Genomic DNA, 17,721 nt, shown 5'->3' with positions numbered 1-17,721 from the left:
CTATAGCAAATGTTAAATACAAGTTAAGAGTTTTGGATCGGATGCAATGCCACCTCCAAGAGTTGGCAAAAGATAAAAAGTTGTTATTGGTGCTAGATGATGTGTGGACAGAGAACTCTGATGATTGGGAGACTCTTTTGGCCCCTTTAAGATTTGTTTAAAAAAGAAGTAAAATTATTTCAACAATGCGAGTGAAGATACCTCAAGGAACACGAGCACACAAGCCATCTACAAACTAAAAGTTTTATCAAATGATGATTGTTCGACTATAGTTAAAGAAAAAATGTTTGGTTGTAGTTATAAGGCTGAGGGGCATCCTAACTTGGAAAAGAAAAAGGTGGAAGTTATCAGAAAGTGCAAGGGTTTACCATCGGCAGCAAACCTACTCGGTGGATTGTTAGGTACGGTTAAAGTTGATAAATGGGAGAGATTATTAGAAAGTGAAATTTGGGACTTACAAAAATCCAAGGATCATCTACTCCCTGCATTGATGATCTGCTATCTCTGTTTGAATCCAATTCTAAAACATTGTTTCACATAAAATCATCCGTTTATGGATGGCATATGGTTTTATTGAGGCTAATAAAAGTGACCAGATGGAAGATATTGCAAATGATTGACAATTCAGTTGCCAGATATTTTTTCTCAAAATCTTGACGATAAACCTTATAAGGACAGTTACTATATTATGCATTACCTTATTTCTGACCTTACTGAGATCTTGGGGAATTTTTTTTTTTTCAGAATCCAAGGGGAGATAGATTGGGACGAAATGGCCAACATAAGAGACTAGACATATTCACTGACATGTGAAGTCGTGAACCAAATACTATTGAACAAATTGGTCAAAACCAAGAACTTACACACACTATCAATAGCAAATGAGCGCAATAATGAGGTATTGAATTAGTCCACAGTTTTGAATGCTTGCGTGTTCTAATTCTATCTGGATTTTTTATGCGGGAAATTCCAAAGTTAATTCGAAATTTGAAACATCTACGATATTTTGATCTCCAATCCTCCGGTATAGAAAGCCTACCTTATTCCATTTGCAGCCTCTATAATTTGCAAACAATGAATTTAAATCATTGCCGCTATTTTGTTGAGTTACTAGGAGGCCTTAGAAGCCTCATTAATCTATGACATCTCTTATTGTCCACAAACAGATTACAGATGCTTCCAGATTCTTTATGTAAATTGGAGAAGTCACAAGATATAGACCTTTCAAGTTTCAAGGAATTTGTTGAGTTACCAATAAGCATTAGCAGCCTAAATAATCTCTATAGGATTAAACTATGCAAAACAGACATACAAAAACTACCAGATTCCATTTAAAGTTTGTGCAATCTTCAATCACTAGATCTTTCAAATTGTGATAAATTATCAGAACTACCAAAAGAGATGAATAATCTAATCAATCTACAAATTTTTTACATGCACAAAGGGCTCTTAAAGGTTTCATTGCTAGCAAGTATTGAAAGGTTTACTCGTATTGAACAACTGAAAATTTACTCTTATCACAAAAAAAGCATAAAATAGAGCAGTTAAACGTCTTGGAGAACCTTCACCAAGTTCGCATAACCAACCTTGAGAATGTAGAAAGTGTGAAAGAGGCAAGGGAAACTAATTTAAAGAAGAAACATCAACTTGGCATATTAGGATTGGAATGGAGTTAGCTTGGTTCTTCTCACTTAAAAGGATGAAAATAGTGAGGTAGAAGTACTTGAAGCTCTTGAACCTCCTCTTGCTAAGCTTAGGCGCCTAACAATTGTGAACTACGGTAGCTTCACATTTCCAAGGTGGATGAGCAACCCATTATTTTCAAACTTGGTGGAGATACAACTTGTTGATCGCAGAAAGTGCAAATTGCTTGCACCACTTGGTCAATTGCCCTCCCTTAAGTTTTTTACTATAAAATGAATGGATTAACTAAAGTATGTAGGTCAGGAATTTTTTTGGCACCGAAACATTTTCATTATTACAAATATCGGAGTTGAAGCACATGCCAAATTTAGAGGGGCCATTTGAAGTGAAAAAATGTGATTTTCCACATCTCATTGAACTTGAAGTTCAAAACTATCCAAAATTAAAAAAAAGGCCTTCTTGTCAAACCCCTCATCTTGAAAACATTGTGAGTTTATGGATATGAAAAAATTCAAAAATGCAAATAACTTGACCGGACAAGATTCAAATGTTGGGCATTGCAATGAGATGATAATGTTGAAGTCTTTGTGTTATTTAACCTCACTTTCCTCTTTGAAGATTTCTGGTCTTCGAGGGGTCAAACGACTGCAAAAGGGTTACTTCAGCCAGAATTGAAATTTCAAAATTGTGATAAGTTGTTGTCCTTGCCAAAAGGTATTCCTACAACACTTTCAAATTTACGTGTTATTGACTGTCCAAATCTCAAGTAATTAGGGAAGGGATTTCAAAATATCACCTGTTTGGAAATATTTTTCTCAATCAAGGATTGTCCACTATTTGAACCTTCTCTAAGGGAATTGACTGCCTTTTCACGTCTATGGCATTTTGAAGTGGCTGATTGCAACGAGACAATATTATCAATTTTATTGCTTCATCTCTCTAGTGTTGTGTGGTTGGAGATTGAGAAAATTGATAGGCTCCACTTTCTCCTCAATGATTTGCTACAAAACTTCTATTCTTGAGGATTGCTTGAGCTGAACTCACATCTTTGCCAAATGAGCTACCATCGTCACTAATAACTTTGTCTATATGATTGTGCTGAACTCACATACTCGTCCAAATCAGTATCAGGGAGCCATTCACTAAACACATCTAATAAAGAGAAGAGGAAATTCTACGAAGCTGCTAAAGAGTTATGTATCTGATACTTACTACAAGAATTTATCAAATCCCCTTCTCCATCATGGCACGGACTCTCATTGGAAGTCCATAGAGTCGAATGAATCCAGCAGCATCAGCCTGGTCATAGATCTGCCCGCTCTCGAAAGAAGAAATATCTTGCCTGTATAAGCTAAAAGGACTCTTCCGTCCGACAACAGTAACAGAGCCCTTGTACAATTTTAGAGTTACAGATCCTGTGGTTGTTTCTGTAATTTTCTCCATGAATGCATCCATGGATTCCCGAAGAGGATCAAACCACCTGCCAGCATAGACTAGTTCAGCATACTTCAGGGCTAGTGAGTCTTTAACTTGCATAGTTTCACGTTCAAGGGTCAATGATTCAAGTTCACGGACAGCTGAGAAGAGGATCGTTCCCCCGGGAGTTTCATAGACACCACGGCTCTTCATCCCAACAAGTCGGTTTTCAACCATGTCGATACGACCAATTCCATGCTTTCCTCCAATTTCATTGAGTTCTGAGAGAAGACCTGCTGGAGACAGCTCCTTCCCATTGACAGTAACAGGAAGCCCAGAAACTATTCCAATCTCCACATACCTGCGTAAAAAGAATTTCCAAGACATTTATGACAAATTGGAAAAAACAAATATTTCTCCAGGAAGTGTAGCCTGAATCAGCATGTCAGGGTCCACACAGTACCTACATTTACAAAGCAAATACTAATGCTTTCCATACAAGGTAAAGTATTGTAGACCTGGTGTTTGAAAACTAGGTCGTCCTTGTAATAACCTACTATAATCATAGAGAAAGCATATGATCATAAATGTTAATTTGGCTAAAATTAATATTAGCTACTTACTCTGGTTCGTTAGGAGCATCTTCAGGATCCACAGACATCATGTACATGTCTTTCTTGGGTTCATTTGCAGGATCTTCCAAGATGTCTCCCTTTGAGGTCAATAAAAAGCATATTACCCACCTGGTTAGGAAAAAGTACAAAACTATTATACATACAAGGTAGAAGAAGAAATTGACATTTCATGCAAACACCTCATGACTAAGGTGCCACAAATTCCGGTCTCTGCTGTAGATGGATTTCTTTGTCACAGGAACTGGGATATCATGTTTCTTTGCATATTCAATAGCATCTTCTCGGCCTTTAATCTCCCATTCCCTCCAGGGTGCTACAACACTAAGTTCAGGGTTCAGGGCAAAGAAGGTGAGCTCAAAGCGAACCTACAGGATAAAGATAACAGCAATCAGCAGTGTTAAAGTAAAACTCATCATGTTTTCTTAGATAATTAAATTGGTAAATACCACCACATGGAAGCAAATGCAAATACCTGATCATTTCCTTTCCCTGTGCATCCATGTGCTACTGCATCTGCTCCAACTTCTTTGGCAACATCAACCATTGCCTACAATTTGAAAGATAATTGGTCTTCAGCACCATATTCACAATTTCAAGAGTAAATGATGTTGAAAGACAAGGGCTTATTAAAAAATTCCACAAGCATGAGAGAGAGAGAGAGAGAGAGAGAAAGAAAGAGAGAGTAGGGGCTAATACAATACAAATCAGAACCTTAGCAATAACAGGGCGAGCCATTGAAGTCCCAAGCAAGTACTTTCTTTCATAGATTGCACCAGCTCGCAAGCAAGGGTAAATGTAATCTCTGACAAACTCCTCCTTCAAATCTTTTACAACCAACTGACTTGCACCGCTATCTTTTGCCTTGGCTTCAAGACCTTCCAATTCCTTGATGCCCTTCAAGCATTAAATTAGAAACAAAGTATTAGCATGATTAACAAAACCAAGAAAAGGAAAGAGAACTAGAAAATGAGACTGGAAAAACTTTGTTTAAGAAGGAGATATATTAGAAACTTATGAGGTGTCTGCATTTAATTGTCATACTTGGCCAACATCAGCTGTAAAGCAAACAACATCACAGCCATAGTTCTCTCTGCATCAACCAAAACAAGTTAGAACAAGATTCCTATGAAATATTCGCACACATCAGCCAAGAAGAGAGTTAGCACTAAATATTTGATGCAGAAAATGATAATATTCCAAAGACACAGAAACTTCTTAGAGAAAATAAAATATAAAACAAGATTTTTTATAAACCAAATGTAAAAGCAGATTTTTTTAAGCAAATGCAAAATACTTTTCAAATATGACTCTATTACCTGTATAATACAGATCTAGAAAGATACTTAGTGCAATCCTTCCCCACCCCTTAGAGCACAATAAACAGTTTTCTACCTTGACAGGACAAATTAACCTCTAGAATACAAAATTATGGGGTAAGCATTTATTGTCAAGGTTTTAACAAGAGCAAAGGTTGTAAAGATCAGTGTCATATCTATAAACCAGAACATACTACTCATCATAAAAAAATTACTAAGATGTGATTGCAATTGAGCCAAATCTTAAGGATAGGAGTGACATCAGGTGTAGGTCTTAGAAACCCAATACTCTCCTCTAATCCCCCTGTTGCTAACACACTGCTTTTCTTCCCATTTCCTTCAGGCCCCAAGGCAGAGTAGAGAAAATCATAGAAATGAGAGTACATAATCTACCAATCTGGAAAAGCACCTTGTAAGTTCAATGTCTAAAAGCAAGACATCAAATTGATAATGTTGAAGAGAAGATACAGAAGACTCTTACATGACTCTCATAGTAAGAAGTCTCACATAGCCAGAATTAATATGGTGGAGTCTTACATGAATCTCACTGAAGTGGTCTCACAGAAGAGTCAATTTAAAGTGTTTTACTTATATTAGTCTTTCATTTATGTTCAGTTGTTTAATTTTGCTAAGACTTATCTTTAAGTGTTAGACTTTAGGTGTAATTGAGACAAAAGTAGTTTAATTATAATTGGACTCTACTACTTTCCTCTATTATAAATAGGGACTCATCTACTCATATTACATTAAGTCAAAGAAGTTTTTCTCTTTTCTAGAAATTCAATAGATAACAATTTAAAGAACTTGTTAAGATCGAGTCTGGTTCCATCCCAAAATGATTAACGACTTAGGAGGCCTATTGCTCAACCTTATAAATCAATTTTTTTTGTAACTCTTCTCTACGTGGGACTATTCCCAGTAACAAAACTTTTGCTTGCTTATAAATTCAGTAACAAAACTAAATTCACCACTAGTGTTTGATGAAACTCCTAATAACATAACCAAGTTCTAGGAGCGAAGGAACTAGCTTAGCCCCTTACTTTTTGTGAACTCGAGAGGGGAACATACATCCCTTTAATGAAAAATGGTAACAACATAATTCTGGAACAGGAAAAACCAAGATGCTTTCCAATTTATTGATGTCTACTTTCATTTAAAAAAAAAATATGTAGGACAAGCAAAAAATTCGGACTGTTGAATCAGCCTCAGTACAGTTCCAAACCATTTTGAATTAGTCATAATGGTTTTTCAAACCATTTTTTCTTTCTTCTTTCCTACATTTTCCCATTGTGAAACCAGTAAGTTTTTCATAATTCTGTTAAAAATCAATTGATTTTAATTCATACTGTTTTCTTAGAAACATACATTTTTTAACTGAAGTGCTTCACAAAGATGTCTCTCAACACTTTCAGATCCAATCCAGTTTTTGAGCTCTGACTTGCAAAATAGAGCCAACTCAGTAAACTTTTTTCTAGAAACTTTTTTAATTTACTTTTTTTTTTCACAAAGTTAATAGTCATGTGTAATGACAGTACACATACTTCAGCCATGGCACAATAACTGAGGTATCTAAGCCACCGCTATAAGCTAGAACTACTTTATTCAATTTCCCTCGAAGGCCACTGTTGGGAAATCCAGATATCTCATTCTCTTTCTCCGCCAAAACTGCCTGGATAACTGCAAAATGGTAACAGGAGTATTAGATCTTGATAAATCACAGCAGATAAAATATATACAAAGGAACCAACAACTAGAGACAAAAACATGTGATATGAACTTCACAAGACATGTCTGGATCTAGAAATCACAAAACTGAGTAAAGAAAGGTATCTCATGCAGAGTACTCAGAGCCCTTTTTCCATATTAAAACATGAAGGGCCTCTGTTAACAGATGTAACTGCCAATCAGTACTGGCTACTTTCTTCTTTTTTTTTTTTTTTCAGAGTATCGGCCAAAAAAGTAGTTCTGGTGATGCTTCTTTCATAGCACATGTTATATATCCAAATTCATTCAATCCCTCGATGCATTGTGAAGAAATGCATGATAAACTCTTGATACCTAACTGTTCTAATCAAGTCCAACATAAACCAAATCTCTATTACATAGAAATATCTGTTTTTAGAAATAATGAAATTTTGAATAATAGAAACCACTTCTGCACGATACCTCGATAATATTTGACATTGTTGCAACTCACAGTTTGATGAACAATTGCATTACCATGGAGTCCACCAAACTTTGCCCCTAACTAGAAGGATTAAATGGATACATTAGATAAGCACATAAGTATGCATAAATTTCGAATCAAAGAGGTCTCAAGCAAATAGTAGTACTCATCAGAGCAGCGAAACAAGGACTAGCTTCTAGAGATACAGTGTTTTGTTTCATTCGGATCTAATCAAAGAGATAAGAAGCAAACACCATTTCTCAACTGAGCAACCAAACTAGTAGGATTAGTTGTTTTAAGATAAAAAAAATCTTCCAGAAAGCCAGTTTGTCACTGGATGCAAGTTCCCTTCATTTAATCATCATGAAAGAAGGACATAACAATGATCAGAAAGCAAGAATAGACTGCAGTTGCAACAACAGAGGTTGTCAAAGCCAAAAATTGTTAGTAAGAAATTCCACAAGGGTATCCAGATGATCGGAAAAGATGGACCCAGCAAACATCTAACTGGTAAGCTGTCTCCTAAGGAACTAGCCAATTTCCAAAGAGGTCACACGAGCTTCTCATACAGGCAAAAACATAGATGATTTTGCTTCTCCAGAATGAACAAACTAGTTGTGAGTCAAGTTCCAGAGGAAGAAGAACCAGATGATGGACCCAATGCAAACAAGAGCAATTTTTCAGGTACATGACTCATGCTAAGGTAGCACAACCAGATAATGGCCCTGATGCAACAGGAGCAGTTCTTCAGGTATATGACTCATGCGAACTGGGTTCATCATCTACTTCAGTGTCACCTCTAATTCGTCCCAGTCAATATCCTAAATAAAACAAAAATAACGGAAAGCTGTGTATACCTCCTGATACAAACACAACCTTGCAGGACGCTGACGTTTACCATGAGGCAATGGAGCGCCTGATTCAGCCAAAAAAAAAAAATTACTTGTCAGGATAAGAAAACTAAGTCTACAAGCTTTTGTATTGTCATATATTCCGCAGTCAAATTTCAATGATTTCTATCGTGCTTCTATTTTCATCGCATATAACCCTCCATTTGTCTCAGATCGATTACAAAAGGTACATATTTAATTAAAAAAATGATTTCCACGGTACTGACACAAAAATAAGAAGACCGGGCTATGTGAAGACTTCGCATTCCGACATGCAACTCAAAGTGCAAGGAACAAATATAAAACGATGTCGCTGAAAAAGCTTAACTGCTAACAGTCAAGAATACAACGCCCACATAAAGTGTAAAATGAATAAACAAATGACCATCGTCATCATCAAAGTAATCCCCCATGAATGCAGGATCAGCTAAACGAACGAGCCCCATGGAAGAAAAGAGTTTACCTGGTCCTGCAGAGTCACAATATGAGAGCTTTGCATATGAGCACGAGGAAATGGCGTGTAGCTGAGCCATGCAAAAACTCTCTTTTTTTCAACTAGGGCCTCTGAGGCGGACTATTTAGGGTTCCCAGAAATCCCTTACTGATTAGAGATAACGGAATGAGTGTCAGCAGGTGCTAAATTCCCAGAGTCGTAAAGCGCTTCTTCAGTGACAGAGAAGAAAATATTGGAGAATGGATTTTTGACTTAAGAGATAAAAAAATGCGAAAAAAGTAAGCTATTTTCGGGTAGAAAGAGAAGATCAATCTCACCAGTACTCGCAGCGAGGAGAAGAGAAGAAACCGGAAGAGCGGAACAACCAGCAACAGCCAGCACTAACTGAGAAAGCAGATGTTCAGTTTCTACAGAATAATGCGGAGGACGGGCAATTTGGAAAAGGGCGAAAGCCTGAAGCATATGGTAGATTTCATTAGAACAAAATCATAAGGATTGGAGGGTCACAAGAGTCCTGCACGTATTCCTACCAAGACATCAAACATAGAGCTTATGAAAGAGCCAGAAACTTCACACATCTCAGGATACAAACTCATGCTGCACAACCTACCACAGCAGCTGCAACATCAGCAGCTATGCCAATTCAAAGGAGTCTTAAGTGGATCTATGCAGATCTTACGATGTCAAATTATTTTTTATTGAATCCCCAAAAGTAAAAGCACTTGGATAAGTTTCTAAAGATACCTTGAAGATGCTCTTTAAAGCTACCATTTCTTATGCAATCAAATATAAGAAACCTATGATGCGGTAAAAGAATTTAAGAGAGACACATACTGATGTGCAACAAATATAAAGTCTTTACTTTGAGAGATTAAAAAAATAAACCTATCAGATGGATAAGGGCCTTCACAAAGAGGAAATGAATGCCTAACAGATGGATAAGGGCCTTCACAAAGAGGAAATGAGTAAATGTGATCTTGCTGAAGACATTTATTCATAATGCAAGCTAAATGTCTTCATGTGCAAATCTTAGTACTAATTCTTAGAATATCAAGAACAAGTTGAAAGTAATCACCCCTTAGTCACAAAAATGGAGATAAGAACATGATGTGAAAATAAGTACATTACAAAGAAAAACTAAAATGCCTCAAATGCCTGACAAAATCTGCATATACTAGTACCACAATAAAAAAGACCCAGAAGCTGAGCGGGGCCCTCAATGACAGTTCTATAGGTATAAATTAAAATACATAAAAAGCTTGATGATCTTCCTCCCAAGGACCAGAAATGCCCAAAGAAGAAGCACTCCCAGTCTTTTTTCCATTCCACAGAATAGGCAAGCTGGCACACTCTCACATTGGAAGGGTTTGCCAAATGGTCTCGGCCTTTACTTAATCAAAACCTGTAAAAAATTCTATTGGGAAATCTAGAAATTCAACACACGCAATAGTTTCAATGTTTTAAGAGAAATTGAAAGCTCCAACTAAGACAGGAAAGGGCAGAAAATAGTTAAGGAATAAAGCATTCTCTGTCGAACGAAATATTTCTGATGCGAGATGTCTCAGAGAAAACTCCAACACTTCAAGATAGACAAAAAAAAAAAAGAAAAAAAACAGAAAAAACAGATGCAAATAACTTCATAAATACCTCGAATCGAGCCGGAGAGGTTGCAGAGAGGGGAGAGAAGTCGGCGACGGTCGTCGGTGCTGGGGACGGCGAGGTCGTCGGTGCTGGGACGGCGAGAGGAAGAGAATCAAACGCCGGGAAGAGGTCGCAGAGGGGGCGATTGAAATCGCCGACGGTCGCGAGCGAGGGAGGAGTAGGAGAGGTTGCAGAGAGGGGAGAGATGTCGCCGAAAGTCGTCGGTGCTGGGACGGCGAGAGGAAGGGAGTCGAGCGCCGGAGACAAGGTCGCAGGGCGATCGAAATCACCGAACGTCGCTAGCGAGAGAGGGAGAAATTTTTTTATGGTAGAGCTCGACCCTCTGAATTCACTTACCATCGTTTTGTGCCCGGTAACGGGGGAAGTGAAATACATCTGTATTTCCCTTTCCCCCGTCACATACGTTTTGCCCTCTTTTCCCTAAACCCGTACTACCAGGGTAGTGTACAGATGAGATGAACAGTAAAAATATGTTATGGGGGGTTAGTCTACAATGAAGTGGAAATAAAGTAGAAAATTGAATTTAAGTGAGATGAATTGTTTCCACTTCAATTAATGTTTAGGTGTTAGTATAGATGAGTTCAAGTGGCTGGAAAACAGATTCCAGTGTTAGTGCCCCAAATGAAAAATATGATATAAAAAAAAGAATAAGTAACATTTTATAATATACTTAAATAGAACATATACCTAAACATATAATTAACAAAAATAAACGTGGTTACTACACTTATAAGTGATTTAACGTGTAGTATTAGAATATATTAATATCTTAATTAATACAAAATTATATTATATTACTTAATTATTATAATTTATTATAAATTAAAATAATAATTATGGTTTAATTAATTATAACAATTGGATAATTAAACCAATTAATGATTATAGTTTATTATAAATTAATATACTAATTATGTGTGACTAGAATAAATTATTTAAAATAAATAAAAAAGTTAAAAATAACATAAGTGAATATAATAAATAAATAAATTATTCTGTAATAACATAAGATATAGTTTAACATTAAAAATCATTATTTTAATATAAATAAATAAATACATAATAAATAAATAAATATATTAATTTATCAATAACATAATATACATTTTAAATATTATTAATTAATAATATATTAACAAAAAATGAAAAACTAATGGTTTAATTCATTGGATAATTAAACCAATGACGATGTTTAATTTTTCCTAAACTTAGGAAAAATTAAATATCGTCTTCGTCTTCCTCTGCGGCGATCTTGGCAACGGCGACGGTAGCGGGCAACGGCGACGGAGGCGACGCTCCGACGATGCACCGAGAGGGAGAAAATAGGGAGGCCGAGAGAGAAGAGAAGTCAGGAGGCCGAGGGGCTCTGGCCTCCCGTGCTCTGCGACGGAGGTCGAGAGAGGGAGGAAGGAAGGCCGACAGGGGCGCGGAAAGAGAGGGAGACCGAGGGGCTCTGCGACAGAGCCTCCCGTGCTCTGCGACGGAGGTGGGGGCAGAGGGAGGAAAAAAATCGGAGAGAGGGGGAAGAGAGGGAGGCCGAGGGGGCTCTGCGTCTGGAGAAGCTGACGAGAGCGAGAACTGAATTGGGGGGGGGGGGGGGGGGGGGGGGAGGGGGAAGAAGCAAGGCGCGCGTCGCGCGTGGAGGAAATAACTTTACCCCGTTTTTGTTTGAGCGAATGAAACGGTGATATCTCACTTCAATTCAAGTCATTCTGGATTAACGTCATAAATGGGATAAACTAAGTAATGCGGGGGAAATTCATTCCACTTCATCGTGAACTAACCCCCCCTATGCGTATTATTAGGGTAGTGGTAAAAATAAATTATTAATATAATAAATAATTAAATACAAATTTTTATTAGTAAAATAAGATAAATTTTAGTTTAGTCTAAATTAATATAATAATTACAAGTTAAAAATTACTAATTTAATGAATTATAAAATATAGAATAATTACACAAAAATATTTATTTTTTTAATGTCTAGATACTTTACCAAATTCTTACTTTTATAATATCTCTAATTTTCACTCTTAAATTAGTAATTTAATATCGTATTAAAAATCATAAATATAATAAATAAATAAATATTATATTTTATAAATAAAAAAGATTTTAGTGTAATATAAATTAAAAAAAATTACAAAAAATAAAATTATTCATAACAAGGTTCAATTTTGAGAGAGTGATCAACAAGATCAAAGGGAAGTAGCATAACAATAGGGGAGGGCTAGGCCGAGCAACGACAAGAGGTCGAGTGAGAAGAACCAGAACAATACCAAGGTCAAGGCCAAGTAGTGACCTTAGGCGAGTGAAAGTGAATTCAGAGGTGAACCATTGGATTTCACTTTAACTCGTTTTATGCGGGAGAAGTGAGAGTGAATTATATAGTTCATTTACTTTCATTTTCCACCCTTGACACACGTTCAATGAAAATAAATTCGAATTCACGTTTTTACTTACCTTAGGGTGTACTAACGGGACGGGATCCAGACTTGAGAACCCAAAAATGGCAATTATGGAGCATTCTTACCCCCGAAAGAGAAAAAGACGTAATAGACCAGAGAAGGAAAAGGAAAATTATAAATCATGGGAAACCCAAAGGAAAGAGACAATTCAATCAGAGGCACAAATGCTGCAATCTTGCTGCACCCTCATCCAATCCATCCCACAAATCGGAAAAATATAGAAAACCCAATAAATTTGTGAACGAGTTCATCAAATTTTAGGAGACGAAAGCTGAAAAAAAGATCCTACTGGATCACTGTTGTGCAGCACATACAGCTGCTGAAGAGACAGGATTTACTTTGTTTCCTTCTCACTCTTGGGGAAGTGGCGACGATCTTTTTCTTATCAGGAGACTCCCATGCATCATCGACGGTCTTGTTCATCGCAGCGGTTTCGTGCCTCTGTAACGAGCTGACAACAGTGTCGTCTTCCTTCAGATGTGGTGGTTTCGACTTCACCGCGTCGCTTCTTTTGATTGCAGAACCGTTGGACGTGGAGGAGCTTTTCCCATTCAGGACTGCCTCCTCCGGGCGTTCCTCTTTTGTTGTTTTGGGAGTTAGAACTTCTGTTTTTGCAATGGAGATCTTTGTGACCAGTTCGTCCTCGTCAGGGTGGCTTCCTTCTACTCCGGAGGTTTCAGTTTTCACGGCAACGGTCTGAGGGAAGATGTGGCTCGAAAAAAAGTTTGCTTTGGTTGATTGGACGTCTGGAAATCTTGTTTCTGGAACTGGGTTTTGGAAATCGAAGCTGATCCTTTCGGTTTCTAAGTTCTCTTCATTCGATTCAGTATTTAAGCTTCCTTCTGTTTCTGGTTGCTCAGTATCCATGACTGAATTACTGTGACTGACGCTCTGTGTCACATCAATCTTTGCTTCCGGCTCCAGAAACTGGTCTTTCCAATTCTCAGCTTGCTCAGATTCCTCCGCTCGGTCTGGTCCTCGATGAAGTTCAAAATTTTCTGTATCTCCTTGATTTTCCTCATGAAAATCGGACAGAAATCTTTCCGGATTGTCATACTTTTCAGTTTCCATAACGACGATCTTTTGTTCAAGTTCTTGAGAGAGTTCCAGAAGAGGAGGAGGAAGAGGAGGATTGGCTAGAATTTCTTCCTCCATGATAAGATCAGTAAAAGCTGAAATGAATTCCTCTGATTTTCTTTCCCGATCTTCAGTAACCGAAGAGTTATCGTTTTGAGCTTCGTTCAGATAATCTGGTGCTGATCCGTCTGTATCTTCTGTGACTTCAATCTCTGTATCCGAATTTTGTGTTTCTTGCAAAACCTCTGCATCTATATCTGCAGCTGAATCTGAAAGCGACGAGAAAGAGCTTTGAAGTTCCCCTCCTTCGCTCTCCTTGAGCTCTGGAAAATTCGTGATAATTCCTGTTACATCCCTTATTTTTTCAGGAGCTAAAATTACAAACTCTGTCACTGAACCAGATAACTCAATCATGTCACTTTCATCTTCTAATTCTTCAGTTATGATTTTAGGTGACTTAACTTCCGTCGCGTTCTTTTCAACTTCTTTTTCTTCTCCATTTTGAGGTAAACTTCCCAGTATCTGTTCTCCGTTCTCTTTACTGTCTTCTTCAGAATTTACTGTTGCGTTCTCATAATATCTATCAGGTGCTGTTTCAGGTGGAATCTCAGTTTCTTTCTCAGTAGCTTCGAAGCATACTGTTCTCATCTTGGAGTCCATAGCTTCAAGATAGAAGGATTCAATAGCTTCATCCAAGTCTAACTCTCTAGACTTGTTTACGGCATCAAAATCGATAGGCTGCTCAGTTTGATCTCGTTCACCCTCCTTGTTAGTCAACTGAATTACTGTTTCATCTTCTAATTCTTCAGTTATGATTTCAGGTGACTTAACTTCTGTCGCTTTCGTTTCAACTTCTTTTTCTTCTCCATTTTGAGGTAAACTTCCCAGTATCTGTTCTCCATTCTCTTTACTGTCTTCTTCAAGATTTACTGTTGCGTTCTCATAATATCTATCAGGTGCTGTTTCAGGTGGAATCTCAGTTTCTTTCTCTGTAGCGTCGAAGCATACTGTTCTCATCTTGGAGTCGATAGCTTCAAGATAGAAGGATTCAATAGCTTCATCCAAGTCTAACTCTCTTGACTCGTTTTCTGCATCAAAATCGATTGGCTGCGCAGTTTGATCTCGTTCACCCTCCTTGTTAGTCAACTGAATTACTGTTTCATCTTCTAATTCTTCAGTTATGATTTCAGGTGACTTAACTTCCGTCGCTTTATTTTCAACTTCTTTCTCTTCTCCATTTTGAGGTAAACTTCCCAGTATCTGTTCTCCATTCTCTTTACTGTCTTCTTCAAGATTTACTGTTGCGTTCTCATAATATCTATCAGGTGCTGTTTCAGGTGGAATCTCAATTTCTTTCTTATTAGCTTCAAAGCCTTCCGTTCTCATCTCGGAGTCGATAGCTTCAAGATAGGACTCCATCGCTTCATCCAAGTCTAACTCTGTTGACTCGTTTTCTGCATCAAAATCGATTGGCTGCTCAGTTTGATCTCGTTCACCCTCCTTGTTAGTCAACTGAATTACTGTTTCATCTTCTAATTCTTCGGTTATGATTTCAGGTGACTTAACTTCCGTCGCGTTCTTCTCAACTTCTTTCTCTTCTCCGTTTTGAGGTAAACTTTCCAGTCTCTGTTCTCCATTCTCTTTACTGTCTTCTTCAAGATTTTTTGTTGCGTTCTCATAATATCTATCAGGTGCTGTTTCAGGTGGAATCTCAGTTTCTTTCTCAGTATCTTCGAAGCATAGTGTTCTCATCTTGGAGTCGATAGCTTCATCCAAGTCTAACTCTCTAGACTCGTTTTCTGCATCAAAATCGATAGGCTGCTCAGTTTGATCTCGTTCACCCTCCTTGTTAGTCAACTGAATTACTGTTTCATCTTCTAATTCTTCAGTTATGATTTCAGGTGACTTAATTTCCGTCGCGTTCTTCTCAACTGCTTTCTCTTCTCCATTTTGAGGTAAACTTTCCAGTCTCTGTTCTCCGTTCTCTTTACTTTCTTCTTCAAGATTTACTGTTGCGTTCTCATAATATCTATCAGGTGCTGTTTCAGGTGGAATCTCAATTTCTTTCTTATTAGCTTCAAAGCCTTCCGTTCTCATCTCGGAGTCGATAGCTTCAAGATAGAAGGATTCCATCGCTTCATCCAAGTCTAATTCTGTTGACTCGTTTTCTGCATCAAAATCGTTTGGATGCTCAGTTTGATCTTGTTCTCCCTCCTTTTTATGCAACAGAATTACTGTTTCAGAGAACTCTAGCTCATGTTTCTCTGGTTCATCATTTGGCTCATCTTTTTGGCTCTTATCAAATTCTGAGCTTGAACCATACTCAACAGCAACTCCGTTCAACATCTGTACCATGTCAACTCCAGATTGTATTTTCTCTGTCGGACCTGTGGATGAATCTGCAACTAAACTGTCCTGCAGTTCTGTCTCTTCTTCATTTGTCATCACCGAATCTTCTTCCCCTTCGATGTCAGAACATGCATTCGACTCTTCACTTCCGAACTGTTGAATCGAATCCTCCACCTGGGCAGCTATAACCAGGGCTTCCTCCTGTTCATTAGATTTCAAATCTTCTGATTTGGTTGGTGACTGTTCCATGGGTTGGACTCTCGCATTTACCATCACTGGTGTCATCTCCTTCTCCTCTTCTTCTGTTAATGATAGCATTCCATATTACTTCTTAGATATTTTACTTATCGTTCACAGAACACCCATCAGCTAGTCATGGTCTGATGCGTTTATGAGATAAAAACTTGATAAACCACAAACAGAGAGTCCAGATTGATGGGTTAGAATAAAACATGGGATTCATAAATCATGATTGACTGGATATGTAGTGACATTTTAGTTTTCTTTACGGGTATCTATCTGACAACATAATCGTGAATAACAACAGAATGGGGTATGAAAACATAAAATTTAGTTCATAGAGAGAGTGAAAACCAAAAACTTCCTCACTGCATGGTGAAATCACTCACCTCTGTCTTGACATGTCTGCTGCAGAATTGAATTATCAATTTCTTCAGCAGCTTTTGGCTCCTTCGGAGCCTTATGATCCAAGTTTAGGTCTAATAACTGATCCTCTTGCACAGTTTCATCAATTGGATCCTTCGAAACTTCTGTTAGCTTGTTTACATCACCAAACCTGGGACTATCTTGCTCTAAATCAGCAAAAATTGAAACAATAAGACCATCAAACTTGAGGTTTGAGCTAGATCGATTCAGTTAACAGAATGCAGAGAAGATACCTGGCACGCCGGTGACGTTTGAATTCCCCATTTCATTGCCCATATGAGCTATCAAACTCCTGCAATTTCAGCTAAGAAGAAAGTCTGAGTGATTCAACACAATCTGCCCAGAAAATTTGCTCAAAACATGAATCCTAAATTGGCTGCCAGTACCATACCATGATGAGTGCTACAACTTCGGTGAAATACGAATGTGAGGTGAAAGCTGAATGCCCATGAGACTGCCAGAGTGTTAAGCTTAATTAAAGCAGCTCGCCGTTCGCTTCGTCGTCAAGCCTCCACTGGGTCATTCATGAGAGGGAGCAATAAGAAAAGTTTAAAATCTGAGCAAAGATAAGAAACGGGATCAGTGGCTAAATCTGTGAACTGATGCCCGCCGACTGGTGATACTTTCACATATAAATGAGCAAGGTTGTCGGTCAGAGAAATCTTTTTCAGTTTTCTCTGTAGGCCCTTTGATGATTGCCCTGTATTGGAGGCTTAGCAAGAAAGGTAAACAAAAAAAGGTGAAACGAAGAAATACAGCGCAGGTGTTCTAATAATTAGGCAATGTGTCTATACAGATACCATCGTCAGTTCAGAGTGCCATGAGAAAGGGATGATGGAGGTCGTATATCTTCAGTACAGAAACATTTATGATTTCGCAAGCAGTTGCGTGGAGTTTGTTTAGTATATTCAAGTAGAATATGTTAAAAAAGAGAGTCTGGGTGGCCTGTTAGGTACCCATATGATTGTGTTCTAGTC

At 37.8% G+C, this 17,721-nt stretch overlaps 2 protein-coding genes across 3 annotated transcripts; both read right to left on the bottom strand.

Annotated features, from left to right (window-relative positions):
- Positions 1-2,672: 2,672 nt before the first annotated feature.
- Positions 2,673-10,492, bottom strand: LOC137948146 (argininosuccinate synthase, chloroplastic-like). 2 transcript variants are annotated; one of them, XM_068794114.1, is made up of 12 exons: positions 10,170-10,492; positions 8,840-8,975; positions 8,532-8,731; positions 8,036-8,094; positions 7,178-7,259; positions 6,553-6,688; positions 4,737-4,785; positions 4,407-4,589; positions 4,168-4,242; positions 3,875-4,060; positions 3,684-3,772; positions 2,673-3,421 (listed from the first exon to the last, which is right to left on the bottom strand). In XM_068794114.1, exons 3-12 carry the CDS (start codon positions 8,599-8,601, stop codon positions 2,869-2,871), a joined length of 1,482 nt encoding a protein of 493 aa, XP_068650215.1. In that variant the 5' UTR covers positions 8,602-8,731; positions 8,840-8,975; positions 10,170-10,492; the 3' UTR covers positions 2,673-2,868. The 2 variants fall into 2 exon arrangements, with proteins under 2 accessions (XP_068650215.1, XP_068650214.1); XM_068794113.1 differs by having other exon boundaries at positions 8,532-8,669.
- On the bottom strand, positions 8,667-17,008 carry LOC137948478 (uncharacterized). Its single transcript, XM_068794561.1, has 6 exons — positions 16,978-17,008; positions 16,708-16,890; positions 12,967-16,380; positions 9,133-9,155; positions 8,840-8,975; positions 8,667-8,773 (listed from the first exon to the last, which is right to left on the bottom strand). The coding sequence occupies exons 1-6, from the start codon at positions 17,006-17,008 to the stop codon at positions 8,667-8,669; spliced, it is 3,894 nt and encodes a 1,297-aa protein (XP_068650662.1).
- Between the last annotated feature and the right edge of the window lie 713 nt (positions 17,009-17,721).

The sequence above is a fragment of the Aristolochia californica genome, unplaced genomic scaffold (assembly GCF_029961685.1).
Source record: "Aristolochia californica isolate CCGP_79_NKW_82.1479 unplaced genomic scaffold, dmAriCali1.0.hap1 SCAF_13, whole genome shotgun sequence".
NCBI classification, from domain to species: domain Eukaryota; kingdom Viridiplantae; phylum Streptophyta; class Magnoliopsida; order Piperales; family Aristolochiaceae; genus Aristolochia; species Aristolochia californica.
The sequence above is the reverse complement of the archived record's forward strand: the minus strand, read 5'-3'. Positions and strand labels throughout refer to the sequence as shown.

Coding starts and splice junctions, on each gene's coding strand:
- LOC137948146 (XM_068794114.1), bottom strand. CDS start 8,601: ATGGCTCAGCTACACGCCATTTCCTCGTGCTCATATGCAAAGCTCTCA. Junction 8,095..8,531: donor TTGTGACTCTGCAGGACCAG/GTAAACTCTTTT, acceptor TGGCTGAATCAG/GCGCTCCATTGCCTCATGGT. Junction 6,689..7,177: donor CAATGTCAAATATTATCGAG/GTATCGTGCAGA, acceptor ACCATTTTGCAG/TTATCCAGGCAGTTTTGGCG.
- LOC137948478 (XM_068794561.1), bottom strand. CDS start 17,008: ATGGGGAATTCAAACGTCACCGGCGTGCCAG. Junction 16,381..16,707: donor GCAGACATGTCAAGACAGAG/GTGAGTGATTTC, acceptor TATCATTAACAG/AAGAAGAGGAGAAGGAGATG. Junction 8,976..9,132: donor CTGATGTTGCAGCTGCTGTG/GTAGGTTGTGCA, acceptor CATATGCTTCAG/GCTTTCGCCCTTTTCCAAAT.